Source organism: Elephas maximus, chromosome 14 (assembly GCF_024166365.1).
Source record: "Elephas maximus indicus isolate mEleMax1 chromosome 14, mEleMax1 primary haplotype, whole genome shotgun sequence".
NCBI classification, from domain to species: Eukaryota; Metazoa; Chordata; class Mammalia; order Proboscidea; family Elephantidae; genus Elephas; species Elephas maximus.
This window is the reverse complement of record NC_064832.1, coordinates 97,872,270-97,892,170: the sequence shown is the minus strand read 5'-3', so window position 1 is coordinate 97,892,170 and position 19,901 is coordinate 97,872,270. Positions and strand designations below refer to the sequence as shown.

The 19,901-nt window shown below is 37.2% G+C and overlaps 1 protein-coding gene across 7 annotated transcripts in view; it reads right to left on the bottom strand.

Moving 5' to 3' along the window:
• Nucleotides 1-19,901, bottom strand: part of NBEA (neurobeachin) — an 892,011-nt gene that overhangs the window by 718,802 nt on the left and 153,308 nt on the right. For 6 of the 7 annotated variants that reach the window (XM_049853455.1, XM_049853457.1, XM_049853456.1 and 3 more), the window contains one exon: nucleotides 3,225-3,333. In XM_049853455.1, coding sequence (XP_049709412.1) covers nucleotides 3,225-3,333 — 109 coding nt within the window. Of the gene's footprint in view, nucleotides 1-3,224; nucleotides 3,334-5,750; nucleotides 5,857-19,901 lie in introns of all 7 variants that reach the window. The other variant, XM_049853461.1, reaches the window with a different exon arrangement.

Below are 19,901 nucleotides of genomic sequence, written 5' to 3'. Positions count from 1 at the left end.
TTTGCTTTCTTCAAGTATGATGTCCTTGATGTCATTTCACAGCTTGTCTGGTCTTCAGTCATCGTGCTCAAAGCATCAAATCTGTTCTTGAGACGGTCTCTAAATTCAGGTGGGATATACTCAATTTAGTACTTTGGCTTTCGTGAACTAGTTCTAGTTTTCTTCAGTTTCAACTTGAACGCACATAGGAGCAATTGATGGTCTGTTCTGCAGTCGGCCTCTGGCCTTGTTCTGACTGATGATATTAAGCTTTTCCATGGCCTCTTTCCACAGACATAGTCGATTTGATTGCTGTGTGTTTCATCTTGCAAGGTCCACATATATAGTCATTGTTTATGTTGGTGAAAAAAAGTATTTGCAGTAAAGAAGTTGTTGGTCTTGCAAAAGTCTGTCACATAATTTCAGGCATTGTTTCTACCACAAAGGTTGGTGGTTCGAGCCCACCCAGTGGTGCCTCAAAAGAAAGGCCTTAAGTGTACAGCTTCCAGTCTACTTCAAAAAGATCAGAGCCATGAAAACTCTATGAAGTGCAGTACTACTCTGACATACACAAGGTCTCTATGAATCAGAAACAACTCGACAGCACCTGGTTTGCTTTGGTTTTTGGACAGACCCAAAGAAATGTTTTATATTTAAAAGCCTGACAATACCAAATGTTGACAAGGATGTAAACCAACTGGAACTCCCATACACTGCTGGCAGATGCAAAAATTGGTACAATATTTTAGAAAACTATTTGGTAGCATCTCCCAAAGCCGAATATATGCATATGGTATAGCCCAAAATTTCTACTCCTAGGCATGTACCCAACAAAAGTGCTAGTGACCACCAAAAAACATATACAAGGACCCTCACAACATCATTATTTATAATATCCTAAACCTGGAAATGCCCTAAATTTTCATCAACATCAGAGTAAGTAAATAGTGGTATATACACACAATAGAATATAACTGCTACACTCAATAATGCTGATGAATTTCAAAGGCTTTATCTTGAGTGAAAGAAGTCAGATTTTTAAAAGGAGTACATACTGTATGATTTCACTTGTATGAGATGCAAAAACTGGAAAAACTAATCAATGGTAATAGAAGTCAAAATAGTAGTTAACTCCGGGGATATTAACTCAGAAGGGGTACAAAAGAATTTTGTTGGGTGCTAAAATGTTCTTTACCTTCATCTGGCTGGGGGTTACAACAGTGAAAACATACATAAAAGCTAATCAACCTGTACAGTTAAGATCTGTGTACTGTTCAATATATTTCAAAAAAAATTAAAAGAAGAAAATGTTCTAAGCATAACAAAACAAACTTTGGAATGCCCATACAACGGAATAAACCTAAAAAGAAATGAAGTGCTGATACATGCTACAGGATGACTGACCTCTTGAAAACATTTTGCTAAGTGGAAGAAGCCAGTCACAAAGGAGACATTATATAATTCCATTTACATAAAATGTCCAAAATAGGCAAATACATATAAACGGAAAATATATTAGAGGTTGCCTAGGGCTGGGGATTTGGGGCAAAAATAGGGACTCAAATATGGGCAAAAGACATGAATACTCCAAAGAAAGGATGAATATCTAATAAAATATATGGAAATATGCCTAAGCTTATTAACAATGTGAAAAAACGCAAATTGAAACTACAATGACATACACACTAAATTGACAGTATTATAATTTTAAGGATATTGCTTTTGAAAGGAAACTCTGGTGGCTAGCGGTTAAGTGCTATGGCTGCTAACCAAAAGGCTGGCAGTTCAAATCTACCAGGCGCTCCTTGGAAATTCTGTGGAGTAGTTCTACTCTTTCCTACAGGGTCTCTGTGAGTCAGAATCAACTTGATGGAAATCACTTTGGTTTTTATACTATACTGTACTGTACTATACTATTACTATACTACACTATACATTGGAAACCCTGGTGGCGCAGTGGTTAAGTGCTACGGCTGCTAACCAAAAGGTCAGCAGTTCGGATCCGCCAGGCGCTCCTTGGAAACTCTACGGGGAAGTTCTACTCGGTCCTGTAGGGTCGCTATGAGTCACAATTGACTCGATGGCAGTGGTTTGGATACTATATATTGATAGAGAAGAGACACTTTCAAAATACAAATATATTAATGTAGGAAAAAAACTAAGTTTGGCCTTTCCTCCCTGGTTTCTAAAAATAGCCCTAGCAACTGAGGTGCTTTGTTTTATAAAACAGCTAGGCAAAGTTCAAACGTGTGCAAATGAACTGGGAGTCCCCCACGGGCCTCAGGAAGGGAGAGGCCATGATGAAGCCTCCCCAGCCCCCCACCCTCTGAGGCCTGTCCTTGTCCACGTAGTATATCAGGTGCGCTCTGGGGGATAAAATGACTGGCTGAGGTCCCTCAGCTTTGGTGCCAGGTGGAAGTGTGAGCAGCACTGGTGTCCAGCCTACCTCACTAGGCCAACCTGGTTAGGTGGTACTTGCAGAAGGTAGCCCCCGACCTTTTCTAACTCCCTCACCCAAGGGACAGGATGAAGCGCCCATGGACTAGTCCTCATCCGTGCCCAGTCTTCTCGAGTTGAGAGGATGCTCAGAAATGGACCCGCATTTGCTCTCCTGAGCTAATTCCTGCTGTAAGCAATCAGAGCGACTCTCCAAGCTGTGCCGCTCTGAGGCCTTCAGACTCTCTCAGAAGGACGCAGGGTCTGTGGAGGAATCGCTACTGCGATTGGTGCCCCTTCTCTGATGACCTCCTGGCTATTTAGGGATCGGGGCTGCCTGTGTGTACTGCGCAGTTTTGGCATGGTGTCCAGCAATTAAAAAGCGAGGGCAAAGAGTACAAAACAGTGTCTTTGGTATTACAAAATAAAGATTTTGACCTTATAACTGAAAAATGTGACATAAGTAAAACCATTTAAATTAAATGAAATTGATAATATTTCTAAGAACCTTAGTGTTAGTGTAAAGACAACAAAGAAACAACTAGGATAAAACTTGAAAGCAACAATACTTCTAACTTCCGAATAAAGTAGATGAAATAATTTTTCTTTAATTAGTTTCCATTTTTATTCAAAACTTCTAACCCCTAGTTTCTATGTTTATGACCAAATGCATCATATAAAAATGTCTGAGAGTTAGTAGAGAATTTGTTGGCCTCTGCACAAGGAAGACCACAGAAAATTATATTAGTGATTATCAGGTACCCATCTTTAGCAGCCATGCAATAGGGCCATCAATACATACCACTTACCTTCTCAAGTAGGTAGCCAATGACTAAAAAGCCTTTTCCACCCAGCATCTGTTCTTGCATGGCTACTGAGCTTTTAAGTAGTTCAACCAGGAATGCCAAAAGAGTAGCACTGCATATAAAGTACAGAGAACTTCATTATGTGATCATAAAAAGTTGATTATAAACACAGTTTTCCATCTCATTATTTTATTATGCAAAAGATAACCATATTCAAATCTAATCTCTATTTTGCTGACAAAAACTATTATACCTTAAACATTATGCACGATTTTTTTCTCATAAGCATGAGAAAACTAGTTCTATCCCTTTAAAATTCCATATCAAAAACAGAATCACAACTGTATAGTTTCCTTATATCCCACAAATAAAACATCACAGTATATCTACACACATATGTATAAATATCCCTCGTTAAGTACACCTAACATAAGAAACACACATACGTTAGTCACTTCTCCATAGCAGTCTTCATCACAATATTCTTTTGAATAACATGCCATATTAGGGAATTTTAAATATGTACACAATATTGCTTTGGAAGAACACAGCTATTTTTTATACAAGCTTTTTATTTATCCCTTTTTTAAAAAACAATTTACATTAATTTTTTTACAAATTCTGAGAATTATGCCGCATTTCATTTATCTTATGTCCAAGTACGCCCTCAGGAAAATTCACAAGAGCAGAGAAAATAAATAACTTATGTAATATTGAAACGAAAAGTGGCAATTAATTGCAAATGTCCATATAAACATACAGAAGCACATAGTGATATGTTCCAAAGGTTAAGCAATTGATATGTCTGTTGAATGGATGAATAAACAAAATAAAAATGAATGGTTGCATTCAATTAAGCTTTAATAATGTTTTACTCCAGACTTACACAGAACAATTTCCAACCAGCAGCACTGATACATGAAAATACCATCCTTAATGTGAAAACACATATGCCTTCATTGTGTATCTTACTACAGTTTATAATAATAAATGGCTACAGGCTAGGCTTTATCAGCAATAAAAAAATCTATGTTGTTTTATACTGTACCCTAAATTACCTATTAATATTCACGAGAAAGGCTAAAACCACAAAATTCTAAATGAATTGCAAATGCAGAAGTACTCATTCTTATAAGTAATTAAGGAAATTTAGTAATGAGGAAAACTTGAAAATTATTAAATCCTAAAAAGACTGTGCCATTATTCTACCCTCTGGTTGGTCTTTAAAAAGCTCTTTTAGTTTCAAAAGGCCTAAAAAATAACACTTTCCTTCATAATGTGACCATTCTTTTTCAAATCATAAAATTCCTCATAGCAAGAATTGATAACAAAATTATGATTATTTTAAAAATTGGTACTTTGGTGGATTACATGGTATCAGTGACAAAAAATGTACCAAGCAATGAAGTACTTCATTACAGGAAATTAAAATTCAATTATATTAGCTTGCCCCACTGCTTTAAGCCAAAGAAAGAAAACAAATATTGTCTTACAAATCAGTGATACTCTTTTATTTGTTCTTAAGTCAAAGTTAGACATTTACAAGGAGAACACAGCTACCAAGGGACCCCTTGAATTTTTTTTAATATTTCTGTAGAGAAGCACAGCTAATAAACAATCTGTTCATTTTAAATTAGCTGAATCAACCGTCAAGGCCACCTCACAAATAATTGCTTATGTACTTTTACATACAATGCCTCTGTCCAAATAGCTGAAAAGAGTAAAGAAAACAGTTTCACAGAGATTACACCATTTCCCAATCTGTTCAGGGAATTCTGCTTGGGAGGAAGATGGCTAGGACTCTTAAACTGTCGTTAGCGTCACCCAGTGAATTCTGACTCCTGGCGATCCCATGCGTGCAGAGTAGAACTGTGCTCCATAGGGTTTTCGAGGCTGTCACCTTTCAGAAGCAGATGGCCAGGACTTCCTTCCAAGGTGCCTCTGGGTGGGTCTGAACTGCCAACCTTTTGGTTAGTGGTTCAGCGCTTAACCATCTGCACCACCTAGGACTCCCTTCCTAAACACTGGCATTGCCAAAAAGAAACACCAGAAATGCCTCCCTATGAGCTCCACAGTCCATGAAAGAACGGGAAAAAAAGCATTTCTTACTATAAATCATCTTCCTATTCAGAACCATATAAAATTACTAGGATGCCATGGACTTTCTTGCTCTTTTATGTGAGAAGGACTATTGTTTCTCAGACATCCAATGAATCACCTCAGACTTCTACACTGGAATCACACTACAGAAACAGATATTAATTTTATTATTATTCCAAAATAACACATGACTATGCTATCCATGTAATGTTAACTTCACTTTGGTATTAACCATGACAACAATGGAAAAGTCAAATGAATTCACTAACAAAAGTTCTTTCAATTTATTCCTAAAAATCTATGCAATGCCAATACTATATCTTTGCAAAGAATCTTTAAAATAAGTTGTATTTGACATGGTGGACGAAATAGTAATTAGATGGCCATCCTCGAAGATGTACATTTTCAAACATAATTTAACAAACTTACCAGTAACTAAAATGGATCGGATTGCTGCAGGGCTCACAATAAACTTGCAAAATTCTGTGTACTGCCATACAAAATTTCTCTCCATTCTTGCCTATTTTCAACTCCCCTAGATACAAAGGCAAATATAAAGGATACTTCAGCCCATTCCTATATCTCCTACATGCCACTTCCTGTCTAGAACACATCAGTTCATCTGTAAGGGATCTAAATATACATGATAAACCAGAAACCAAGTATCTATGCAGCCAGAACTAATACACAACATAGAACATTCTCTTGAAAAGTATAGCAATACCTAGGATCAGATTTCCAAAGAAATATTTTACAGCTGATAGGCAAAAAGTGCACTGATTTTTATCTCATGATATAAAATTGCTAAACTTTTCAACAGGCAGTGCTATATCACATCATGTTGTATAAGATCCTGTAAGTAGCAATTCTATGTCAGGAATGATTAGGGTGCCACCCTGTCTCCTCTTAAGGAAAATGGCAGAGATAATCTACAGAAGTTTTGGTTTTTTTTTTTCCTTAAAAATTGTTACTAACTCTTACCAAGCTTCAATAAAGTTAGGAAATAATATTTGTTCCAAGTCTCATACGTGCAAAGGGCTAATATTTAAAAACAATCCAGGAAATAGTATGATAACACCTCTCATGCCTTAGCGTATTTATTAAGGCTCCTGTGCTCTCTGGCTCATAGTATTAGAGACTGACACAAATACCAGAGAATATTTAGTAATTCTGCATGGACACAACGAATTTCTGTTCCTAGTAAAAGTATACACTACATTTAGGTTCATTCAAACTTCCGTAAATACAGGTTTTGATTTGATTTTAATATAACTACCCATTTCGATCGGTTCATAATTAGATTTTTTTTAAAATAATAAATGTAGATAACTAATGCAATGTGATACAAAAAGTTTTAATATCTGTGAGGTATGTTTACTTATTTGAGGATGTAATATATCATACGAGGCACCTAGTTTGTAACTGAGATGACTCAGAGTGAACACACAGCCTAAGCTCAGTTCAAGGACAGTCTTTGAAGACATAAATCAGCACATCTTGGAACAAGCAAAGTTCCACATCTGCATGGACTTTTTAAACATGCATCTTTTTAAGAAGAATGGAAATAACTAATGTAAATATTACAGATTCCCCCACGTTGTAAAGGAAGCCTCCCCAACTTTTAAAAGGACGTTTTTAGGCTCTTAAGAAATGCTACAGGCAAAGAAATGGTCAGAACAAATTTAGAAGTAGGTGAAGTTCCAAATAAGATTTAAGGTACCAGTAAGCAGAAAAAAATATGTTGGCTTTTGCAGTTTCATCTCTTAGGTAGTCCTATTCAGTACTGGAATACATTGGAATCTTGCAAAAGATGCTTAAAATGATGTAAAACATGAAATAGCATAGTTACGAAGCTACTTCTTTCACAACAGAACTCTCCCTGGATGACGGCAATACAAGTAGGTCCAAAACTGTAAAAGAAATCAACTCAAGTTCACAACCCAGGTAATTTCATACCCAAGACAATTTCCAGTGACACGAAACTCTCACTATAAATTAAACCAAACCCACTGCTGTCGAGTCGATTTCAACTCATAGCAACTCCACAGGGTTTCCAAGGCTGAAAACTCCTAAGAAAGCAAACTGCCACATCTTTATCCCAAGGAGCCAGCGGTGGTTTCGAACTACTGATCTTTTGGTTGGCAGTCCAGCACTTTAACCACTGCACCACCAGGGCTCCTTCTCACTATAAATTACAAGAGTTAAATTCCTTCACAGTTCCAAATGAGAAAGGTCTAAGCCAAAAATTTCAACTCCAGGTACATTTAGCAGTTACTTCTGGACAACGTACTCCTGAAGATGACATCTTAAAGAAGATGACTTACTCCACAGACCGTGAATGCAGATGAGCAAACTGTCACATTCGTCAGTTTAGACATCAAGTGGTATGTGCAGAAATAAGTAAAAATACATGTTTATCTGCAGAGTCAAATAATGAAAATAGTGAAATGCAACCAAAATGTGAGGACAGATGGAATACATAGGGTAGGTAGCACGTGAAAACCCTAAACCTGTCTCTGGCCATGGAATCTCTCCTCAATAATTTCTACCTCTCCTTCAGCCCCATAAGGAGGCAAGACACCTCTTACAAACGTAATTGCTGTCACTCTCACGGCTATGTCAGAGCATTCATTCTCTAGAGGCCCTGGTAGTGGCCGTCAAGCTACTACACATTTATACCTTCCCTTCACATTTAACAGAACTTATGTTATGTTTCATCAGCCTATATTATTTCTGACAGAACACATTAAATTTAAAAAATTAAAATTCATAAAAAACCAAACCAAACCCGTTGCCATTGAGTTGATTGTGACTCATAACAAACCTGCAGGACAGAGTAGAACTGCCCCACAGGGTTTCCAAGGAGTAGCTGGTGGATTTGAACTGCCAGCCTTCTGGTTAGCAGCCAAGCTCTTAACCAAATGTGAATGAAGTGTGTACCAATCTGTATAACGAAGGAAAACAAATTCTAAAATTGGTACATGTAGAGGGAATAATTCTAAACTTCCTCTAACCAACTGTGACGTATCAGTATTACTATCTAACAGGATCTATTTAGTCTGAAAATGAAACAGCTCATGTCATAATCAGCTCATTTTATGATTTCCTATAAACATTCAATAAATATTTATTAAAAACATTCAAATGTAAAACAACAGCCCTCAAATTCTAATAATTCTGCAGTTTAACCCAAAATGATACAAGAAGCCTTGCAATTCTCTAAATGTAAGAGTCCCTGTTGTGAAAACTTCCAGGACACTTTACAAATGGCAGCACCACTATAGGAATCACGTACATATCCACGGACACATGAATACTTTAGAAATTTAATGATGTAGCTTGCTGACACCTAAGGAGAACCTAAAAAAAAAAACCAAAGTTCAAAATTGGAAAGAAGAAATTGAGACTGTTATACCACGTTATAATTACACATGGGGGATCTTAGCTACCTCTGCATACTCTATTGGCTTTCAAGGTCAAAACCTGCTACAGGAGGGAGGCCAGATGGCCAATCCTTTATCCTAGCACTGGCTCTACTTTTACCTAAGGCCCTGTCTATTTAACATAAGTAAGTTAAGAATATACCCTAAAGGCACTGAAATCAACAAATTCAAGAAGCTAAATAGAAAATAGTTGACAACCTAGAAAGCAGAAACAAGTATTTGATATGTAAGCTTTACACATAACCCAGATGTTTTCTATTCTTCTTTAAAGTTAATTTTATTTTTTAAATAATCATGCAGTAAAACTGACTTTTTTTCTTTCTTTCTTTTCTAATAATGTTAACAGGTGCATTGATTTATATAAAGACCACCACATTCAAGATACAGACCATGTCTGTCACCCCAGGAAAGCTCTCCTGTGCTATTCCTTTACAGTTACACCCCATGCTTCTAACCCCCAGTAACTACTTAACCCTTCTCCATCACAGTAGTTGTGATATTTCAAGAATGTCACATGATGGAATCATACAGCATGCAACCTTTAGAGACTCCCTTTTTAAGTTCAGCATATTATCTTTGAGATTCATCCAAGAAGTTGCACATATCAAGAGTTTATTCCTCCTTTGAATATTGCATTTCTTTAAAAAAAAAATTATCAAGGGCAGAGCAAGATGCCAAAGTGAACAGATGCTCCTGTTTACTCCTCCAGTAACTAGCCCACTGAACAATGAATAAAAACAAGCACAGACTGAGATCTCAGAACTCCAGATGGCAGCTGAGGTGTTGGAGAGTTGGGGTGAGTTCAGAAGCAGGAAAGAGGAGGAGTGGAGACAACACAGAAGCTGGGAGAGCTTACTTGCTAACATTGTGAGCACTCACTCATTGCAGCCATTTTGGGATGGGGCTGAGAGTCACCCCAAACAGGGAACACAGAAAGGGAGCTAATCTGAAGAAGCTATAGCCTGATTTTTTAAGGTGGCGCAGACTAGTCATGGGAGTTTGCACACTGCACGACTGGGAGAAGGTGAAGGGAGACCACGGTGCTATGAGAGTGCCGTAGAATCTCGCAGAGGCCTGAGACAGACAGACTCTAGAACCAGGCACTGCAAGGGCAGGAATTCTTCAGGCAGATAAGCCACACAGAGAGAAATGGCTGACTCCCTGCACACAGCAGGACACTGTGGGAGAGTCTGTGTAAGGGCACCCATGATGGAAAGACACAGAGAGGGCCTCATCTTTGCTGCAGGGAAGTCGAGCCCCGCCGCTATGTCAGCATCTGTGATCAGCTAAACCCTCCCTCAACACACAGTTGGTGGATGCAGGCCCTGGCCTTTCAGTTGGCAGCCAGACACATGACTGCTGTGCTACCAGGCCATCCAATCAGAAAATTTCACCACAAATACCAGAACACAAAATTCAAAGTTAAAAAATATATATATATAACAGAATGGCCCAAGTTCAACAAAAGACAGTAGTAAAACACACAAAATCACACAAGAAGGATGAATGAAATGCAAAACGTGAAGAGGAGGAAATTTCTGCTGTGGAGGCCAAACTAATGGAAAGAATTGATAATTTTCAGACTACGGTGCTAGATGTTTAAAGAAAGCAAAAAACAGGCAAGAAACAAATTAGCAGAGATCGGGAAACAAATTGGGGAAAAAATGAGAGATGCAACAAGGAAACTGAAAACACACACGCACACAAAGAAAAAAAACAAAGAGCTACTGGAACTGAAGAATAAAGCAATTGAATTAGAAAAGGCAAGAGAAACAACAAGAGTCAAACAGAAAGTAGAATAAGTGAGTTAGAAGACAAAATAACTGAACTTATCACATATCAAGGGAAACAACAGAAAAGAACACAAAAAAGTGAACAAACCCAAATGGAAATACAGGATTCAATTAAGAAATCTAACATTAGAATTATTACACTCCCAGAGTACCATGACAACAATAAAGTCACTGAAACAATTTTCCAAGAGATAATCGGAGAGAATTTCCCAGGCCTAGACAGAAAACCAAGCTTTCAAATACAGGAAGCTACATGAACCCTAACAGAACAAACACAAAAAGATCAACTCCCTGCCATATCCTAATAAAATTCCTGAAAACCAAAGACAAGGAGAGAATTCTGAAAGCAGCAAAAGAAAAACATAATATAATGTACAAAGGGTCTTTTGTAAGACTTACTGTGAGTTTCTCCTCAGAAACTCTAAAGGATAAAATACAATAGAATGACATATATAAAATACCGAACAAAAGCAATCAATTGTCAACCAAGAATCCTTTACCCAGCAAAGTAATCATTCAAACCTGAGGCAGAAATCAAGACATTCCAAAACAAACAGAAGCTCTGGGAATCTGGCTACCACACCAGCTTTACAAGTATTATTCAAGGGTGTACTCCAAATGGAAAGGCGACAGCATTAAATAAATACCCGTATCTTTTATACATGGGGGAAAATAGACAGACAGACACACAGACAGACAGATAGATGAAAAGAGAGGGAAATTTCCAAAAAATGCAACAATATGGGAAATCAAGTATGATATTTTCAGGGATACACTCAATAATTACATCCTATAAAACAATACAACACCAAGTTTGCAAGAAATAAGTACAAAGTAAAATTATCCAATATAGCTTGTATAATGATGTTAATGTAGACACACCAACAGAAGTGGGGGAGGGAGGAGTGAATCAGGAGCAGCTCTATTACCTAAAGCTCGCATGGTGACTATGTTCATATGTTAATCATTGTTGCAATTGTAAGTTGTACAATATAATACATGTGTAAGCACTAAGAAAAAAATTTTTCAGAAGGAATAAAGCAAAAAGGTTCATCACAAGAAAGTAGCCAGATACAAATAACAGAAAAAGTAGAAGAAAAAAACAAAGAATATACAAAGCACTCAAAAAGCAAATAGCAAAATGAGTGAGGCAGACACTGTTTTCAGTAATAACCTTAAATGTAAATGGCCTAAATGCCCCAGAATGGATAAAAAATCATGATCCATCCTTTTACTGTCTACAAGAAACACACCTTAGACATAATGGCACAAACAGACTCAAAATAAAACTTTGAAGAAAAATATTCCATGCAACCAAACCAAAAAAACCCAAACCCATTTCCGTCGAGTTTATTCCAACTCAGACCGATCCTACAGGACAGAACAGAACTGCCCCATAGGTTTTCCAAGAGGTAGCTGCTGGACTCCAACTGCCAACCTCTCAGTTAGCAGCTGAGCTCTTAACCACTGCACCACTAAGGCTCCTGAATGCAACCAGTAAACAACAAAAAAAAGCAGGGGTGGCCATGCTGATATCAGATTAAAAAAAAAAAAAATGCTGTCAAGTTGATTCTGATTCATAGTGACCCTAAAGGACAGCGGAGAACTGCCCCGTAAGGTTTCCAACAAGTGGCTAGTGGATGCAAACTGAAAACCTTTTGGTTAGCAGCCATAGCTCTTAACCACTGCACCACCAAGGCTCCGGTATCAGAAAAATAGACCTTAAATCAAAATCTATTACAAGAGATAATTAAGGACATTACAGAATAATAAAAGGGTCAGTCAAGAAGAAGACATAGCAATTAAAAATGTATATGCACCTAACAGCAACACAACAAAATATATGACACAAATACTGGCTAATATGAAAGGAAAAACAGACAATTCCACAATAATAGTGCGGGACTTTCAACACACCATTTTCAATTATAGACAGAACACATAAAAAGAAAAACACTAAGGACGTTGAGAACTTAAACAAAACCATAAGCCAACTGGACATAACGGACATACATAGAACACTCCACCCAGCATCAGAACAACACACATTCTTCTCCAGCACACAGGAATCATTTTCCAGAAAAGGCCACATGCTAGAACACAAAATAAGTCTCAACAAATTAAAAGAAAAAAAGACTGAAATCATACAAAGCATCTTCTCTGACCATAATGGTATGATACTAGAAATAATAAGAAAAATAAGGAAAAAACAAATAAACATATGGAAATTAAGTAATACAGTACTAAAAAACTATTGGGTCATAAAAAAAAAAATAGGAGAAATCAAAAGTGAAATTTAAAAAATTCCTAGAATCAGTGAAAATGAAAACCTTTAGAACACAGCAAAAGCAGAACTCAAAGGGAAATTTGTAGTAATAAATGCCTACGTTAAAAAAGAATTAAAATTATTAAACTGGCAACTTGAATAGAAAGGAAGAGCAAAAGAAGCCAAAAGCTACCAGAAAAAGGAAATAATAAAGATTAAGGCAGAAATAAGTGAAACAGAAAATAAAAAACAATAGAAAGAATCCACAGAACCAGAAGTTGGTCCTCTGAAAGGATTAATAAAATAGACAAATTATGGGCTAGACTGACAAAAACAAAAACAGAAGAGGCAAATTAAGAAATCAAACTGGTGACATTACAACCAATCCGACAGAATAAAAAGATCTGATTACTATGAAAAACTGTGCTCCAACAAATTTGAAACCTAGATGAAATGAATGAATTCCTAGAAACACATTACCTACCCAAACTAACACAAACAGAACTAAAAATTTGAACAGACCCATTACAAAAGAAGAGATTGAAGATGTCATCAAAAAAACTACCAACAACAAAAAGTCCAGGACACATGGCTGTTCTGGAGAAATCAACCAAACGTTCAGAGAAGAGTTGACACCAATCCTATTCAAGCTCTTCAAAAACACAGAGGAAGGAACACTACCAAACTCTTTCTATGAAGCCAGCATAAACTGACACCTAAACCAGGCAAAGACAACACACACAAAAAAGAAACTTACAGACCAATGTCTCTTTTGAACTCACATGCAAAACTTTTCAACAAAATTCTAGTCAACAGACTTCAACAACATATTAAAAAAATCGTACACTGTAATCAAGTGGGATTCATACCAGGATTACAAGGGTGGTTCAGCATTAGAAAATCAATCAGTGTACTCCATCACATAAATAAAACAAAGGAAAAGAACCATATGATCATGTCAATTGATGCAGAAAAGGCATTCAATATAATTCAACACCCTTTCCTGATAAAAACTCTCAGCAAAATAGGAACAAAAGGAAAATTTCTCAACATAATTTAAGAGCATACATGCAAAACCAACAGCAACATTCTACTCAGTGGAGAAAGGCTGAGAGCCTTCTCTTAGAACTGGAACAAGATAAGGATGGCCATTATCACCACTCTTATTCAACACTGTACTGGTGTCCTAGGCAGAGCAATAAAGGAGAGGGAAATAAAAGGTACCCATATCGGAAGGAAGTAAAATTATCTCTATTTGCAGATGACGTAATTCTATATATAGAACACCATAAAGATTCCACAAGAAAACTGCTGGAACTAATAGAAGAATTTAGCAACATTGCAGGGTACAAGGTCAACACACACACACACACAATCAGTTTGGTTCCTCTACACTAGCAAAGACTACTTCTCAAAAGAAATCAAGAAAACAATACCATTTACAATAGTCCCCAAATCGAGAAAATACCTAGGAATTTACCTAACCAGGAACATAAAAGACCTATCCAATGACAATTATAAAACACCACTACAAGAGACTAAAAAAGATCTACAAAAATGGAAAGACATCATGTGCTCATGAATTAGAAGACTTAATATAATGAAAATGTCAATTCTACCTAAAGCAATCTACAGGTGAAATGCAACCCTGATACAAATCTGAACAACGATCTTTACTGAAATGGAGAAATTAATGACCAACTTCATACAGAAAGGAAGGAAACCTCGAATACCCAAAGCAATACTGAAGAAAAAGAACAAGGCAGGAGGCCCCACACTCTCTGATATTAAAGCATACTATACAGCCGCTGTAAAAAAAAAGTGCCTGGTATTGGTTCAGTGACAGACACACAGATCAGTGGAATAGAACTGAGAACTCAATTAAATGCAGCCACCTATGGACAACTGATTTTCAACAAGGGCTCAAAATCTATTCAGTTGAACAGAAACAGTCCCTTTAATAAATGGTGCTGGGAAAACTGGATATTCACCTGCAGAAAAAGTAACAGGACCCATACCTGACACCATATATAAAAGCTAACTCAAAATGAATCAAAGACCTAAATGTTAAACCTAAAACCATATAAAATTCCTGGAAGAACACAATGGGACCTAATTTTTTGTAAAAATAAGAAAAGAAACATGACAAATACACAAATAGAAGAAGACAAAACAGATAGATAGATGGGACCTCATAAAAATTAAAAACTTATGTTCATCAAAAGACTTTATTAAAAGAGTAAATAGACAACCTACGGACTGGGAAAAAATCTTTGGAAACGACTTATCTGATAAGGATCTAATCTCCAAAATCTGTAAAAAACTGAAATAACAACAATAAAAAGACAAACAACCCAATCACAAAACTGGCAAAGGACGTGAACAGAACCTTCACCAAATAGGACATCCAAGCATCCAACTAACATGAAAAGATGCTCACAATCATTAGCCATTAAAAACCCAAACCCACTGCTGTCGAGTCGATTCTACGCAAATTAAAACTACAATGAGATACCATCTTACCCCAGCTACAATGGCACTAATAAAAACAAACAAAAAAAAGTAACAACAAAAGTTGGCGAGGATATGGAGAGACTGGAACCATTATCCATTGATGGTTGGACTGTAAAATGATACAATCACCATGGAAAATGGTATGGTGCTTCCTCAAAAAAGTAGAAATACAACTACCCTATTATCCAGAAATCCCGTCCTAGGAATATACCATAAAAAAAAACATAGAGACCTAAAAATGACAAGAACAGACTTATGCACAACTATGTTCATTGCTGCTTAAATCACAGCAGCAAATAAATGGAAATAACCTTAGTCCCCATCAATGGATGAATGGACAAGCAAATTGTGGTACATACATACAATGGAACACTATGCAACCATAAAGAATAATGATGAGTCTGCAAAACTTATAACATGGGTGGACCTGAAGGGCATAATATTAAGTGAAATAAGCCAAGCATATAAGGAAAAATATTGTATGATCCCTCTATTATAAAAAGACAAGAATAGATATATAGAGACCAATGTTTATTTGTGGTTACCAGGGAGAGGAGAGGGGGAGGGGAAAGAATGCTTTAGATCATAGAGAGTTGTTATTTTTGATGATGGGAAAAGTGGGACTGAAGGTGAATGTACTGAGCACATCCCAACCAAAGTAAAAAACAAGTGTTTGATCACATATGGATGGGTATAGGCATATTGGTATACAGTAGGTACAGCTATGTACATAGGTAAGAACGGAAAGTATCTATAACTATAAAAACCAAACCCGTTACCACCGAGTCGATTCCAACTCATAGCGAGGCCACAGGACAGAGTAGAACTGCTCCATAGGGTTTCCAACAAGTGGCTGGTAGATTTGAACTGTCGACCTTTTGGTTAAAACCCAAACCCACAGCTGTTGAGTTGATTATGACTCATTGTAACCCTACAGGACAGAGTAGAATTGCCCCATAGGGTTTCCAAGGAGCACCTGGTGGATTCAAACTGCCCACCTTTTGGTTAGCAGCTGTAGCTCTTAACCACTATGCCACGAGGGTTTCTGATCTCTTGGTTAGACTTATCTATAAGATTTTAGATATTTTAAAAGTATTTATACATACGTAAAATACAAATATGTGGGTGCAGTCACATATATTCATTGAATACACAAACATGGATAGTCCTCAGGCGTAACCATACATCTTCCAAGATTGGTTTTCTGAGTGTGAAAGCTTGGGATCATATTTTCATGGGACAACTCAGTCAATTGGCATAACACAGTTCACAAAAGTCATGATTGTATCCTAGTGAAATGTGTAACATCTGGAGTCTTAAAAGCTTGCAAGCGGCCATCACACAACAACAGGTCTCTACTGCCAGGAGCAAAACAGTAAAAAGGTAACCAAAAGCTCAGAAAAGAAACAAGTCTACATGAGCCACGGCCTCATTTACCCTGAGACCAGCAGAACTAGATGGTGCTGGGCTCCCATCATAACTATTCTGGCTGGGGTCTAAACCGATGGACCCCTATAGAATGAGAGAAAAATGTGGAGCAGAAGTCAAATTCTTAAAAAAAAAAAAAAAAAGACAAACAGTAGAGGACTCCCTGAGACCATCATCCGGAGACACTCTTTAAACCTAGAACCAACCCATTCCCCTCGGATCACCTTTCAGTGAAGCAGCGTTTTGTTGTTGTTGTTTGGTGCTATGGAGTTGGTTCTGACTCGCAGCGACACTATACACAACAGAACAAAACAGTGCCTGGTTCTGCGCCATCCTCACAATTGTTGCTATGCTTGAGCCCATTGTTGCAGCCACTGTGTCAATCCATCTCCTTGGGGGTCTTCCTCTTTTTCGCCAACCCTCTACTTTACCAAGCATGATGTCCTTCTCCAGGGACTGATCCCTCCTGATAACATGTCCAAAATATGTGAGACAGTCTTGCCATCCTTGCTTCTAATGAGCATTCTGGTTGTACCTCTCCCAAGGCAGATTTGTTCGTTTTTTTGGCAGTCCATTGTATATTCAATATTCTTTCACCAACACCACAATTCAAAGGTGTCAGTTCTTCTTCAGTCTTCCTTATTCACCGCCCAGGTTTCACATGCGTATGACGTGACTGAAAACACCATGGCTTCAGTAAAGCAAACCTTAGTCCTCAAACTGACATCTTTGTTTTTCAACACTTTAAAGAGGTCTTTTACAGCAGATTTGCCCACTGCAACACATAGTTTGATTTCTTGACTGTTGCTTCCACGAATGTTGATTGCAGATCCAAGTAAAATGAAATCCTTGACAACTTCAATCTTTTCTCCGTTTATCATGATGTGGCTCATTGGTCCAGTTGTGAGGATTTTTGTTTTCTTTAAATTGAGGTGTAATCCATACTGAAGGCTGAGGTCTTTGATCTTCATTAGTAAGTGTGTCAAGTCCTCTTCACTTTCAGCAAGCAAGGTTGTGTCTTCTGCATAACTCAGGTTGTTAATATGTCTTCCTCCAATCCCAATGCCCTGTTCTTCTTCATATAGTCCAGCTTCTCGGATTATTTGCTCGGCGTTCAGTGAAATAGCATCGCGGCACACAAAGTAAAAGATATTACCGTTAAGATCAGTGTTCTACTTTAAAAAAAAAAAAAACCCCATTTGTATGAGGCCAAAAGGTCAACAATTACACAAAAGCAAAGACGAGGAGATAAAGGGGCAGGGAAATTAGAGTACTGGAAATGGAACAAACAGAACACAATTAAAGAGAATGCTGACACACTTTGATAAATGTAACTAATGTCACTGAGCAATCTGTGTGGAAATTGTCTAATGAGAACCTAACCTTCTATGTAAATTTTCACCAAAAACTCAATGATTTTTTTTTTTTTAATTATCTATATAAGTTTTTTTTTTTTAAGGGTCAACATCTATTTTAAAACATAGTCAAGAAGGTTGGCGGGCAGGGAGATTAAGTAAACAGAAATGAAACAACTAGAACAGAAATAACAAGAATATTGACATAATATGAAGAATGTAACCAAAGTCACTGATCACTATGTCTAGAAACTGTGAGATGGGAGCTTTTGCTGTGTATATTTTCACCAAAAATTAAATAAGAAAAAAACAAAGTTTATTCCTTATAATTGCTGAATAACATTCCATTGTATGGATGTACCACAGGTTTTTTTGTTTGTTTGTTTGTTTTTAATGCATCTATCTGTAAAGAACATTTGAGTTGTATCTAATTTTTCACAATTATGGACAGAACTACTATAAACATTCCCATAGATTTCTTTTGTGAACACAAGTTTTTGTTCATTTTTGTCATATAAATATCCGTTGTTATTGTTAGTTGCCATCAAGTAGTTGCAACTCATACTAACCCTCCCAGAAACCCATACTAACCCTCCCAGAAACCCATACTAACCCTATGTACAACAAAATGAAACACTGCCCGGTCCTGCACCACCCTCACAATCGTTGTTATGCTTGAGCCCATTGTTGCAGCCACTGTGCCAATCCATTTCATTGAGGGTTTCCTCTTTTCACTGACCCTCTACTTTACCCAAGCATGATGTCCTTCTCTAGGGACTGATCCCTCCTGATAACATGTTCAAAGTATTTGAGATATAGTCTTGCCATTCTTGCTTCTAAGAAGCATTGTGGCTATACTTCTTCCAAGACAGATTTTTTTTTGGCAGTCCATGGTATATTCAATATTCTTCACCAACACCATAATTCAAAGGCTTCAATTCTTCTTCGGTCTTCCTTATTCATTGTTCAGCTTTCACATGCATAGGAGGCAACTGAAAACACCATGGCTTAGGCCAGGCTCATCTTGGTCTTCAACATGACACCTTTGCTTCCTAACACTTTAAAGAGGTCTTTTGAAGCAGATGTGCCCAATGCAATGCATCGTTTGATTCCTTGACTGCTGCTCCCATGGGTGTTGACTGTGGATCCAAGTAGAATGAAGTCCTTGACAACTTCAATCAATCAGGAAGGCTGAATTATACAATAAGTGTATGCTTAACTTTATAATAAAGTTATATTTTCCAAACTACATTCCAAAATGACTGTACATACCACGTTCACGTTTCTCTGCACACTTAGCACCATCAGTTTTTTATTTTGGACACTCTACGTTTTTACTAGGTACATGGAGTTCCTGCGTAATGCAAACAGTTAAGTGCTTGACTAAGTAGCCAAAAGTTTGGTGGTTCGAAACCACCCGGAGGGGTCTCAGAAGACAGGCTAGCAATCTGCTTCCAAAAGGACACATTCTTGAAAACCCTATGGAGCAGTTCTACTCTGCACCATGGGGTCACCATAAGTCAGGGTCAACTCGACAGCAACCAACAACAACCACGTATGTAGTAATCGTTTTAATATACATTTCCCTATTAGCTAGTGATGTTAAACATCACGTGCTATTTCGATTCCTCATGTTCTCTTTGGTGAAGTTTTTGTCTTTTGTCCGTATTTTTAATTGGATTACTTATTTTCTTACTGTTGAATTTTCAAAGTTCTTTATATATTCTTGGTACGAAACCTTTGTCTGATAAGTGATATACTATATATTGTGCCAATCTGCA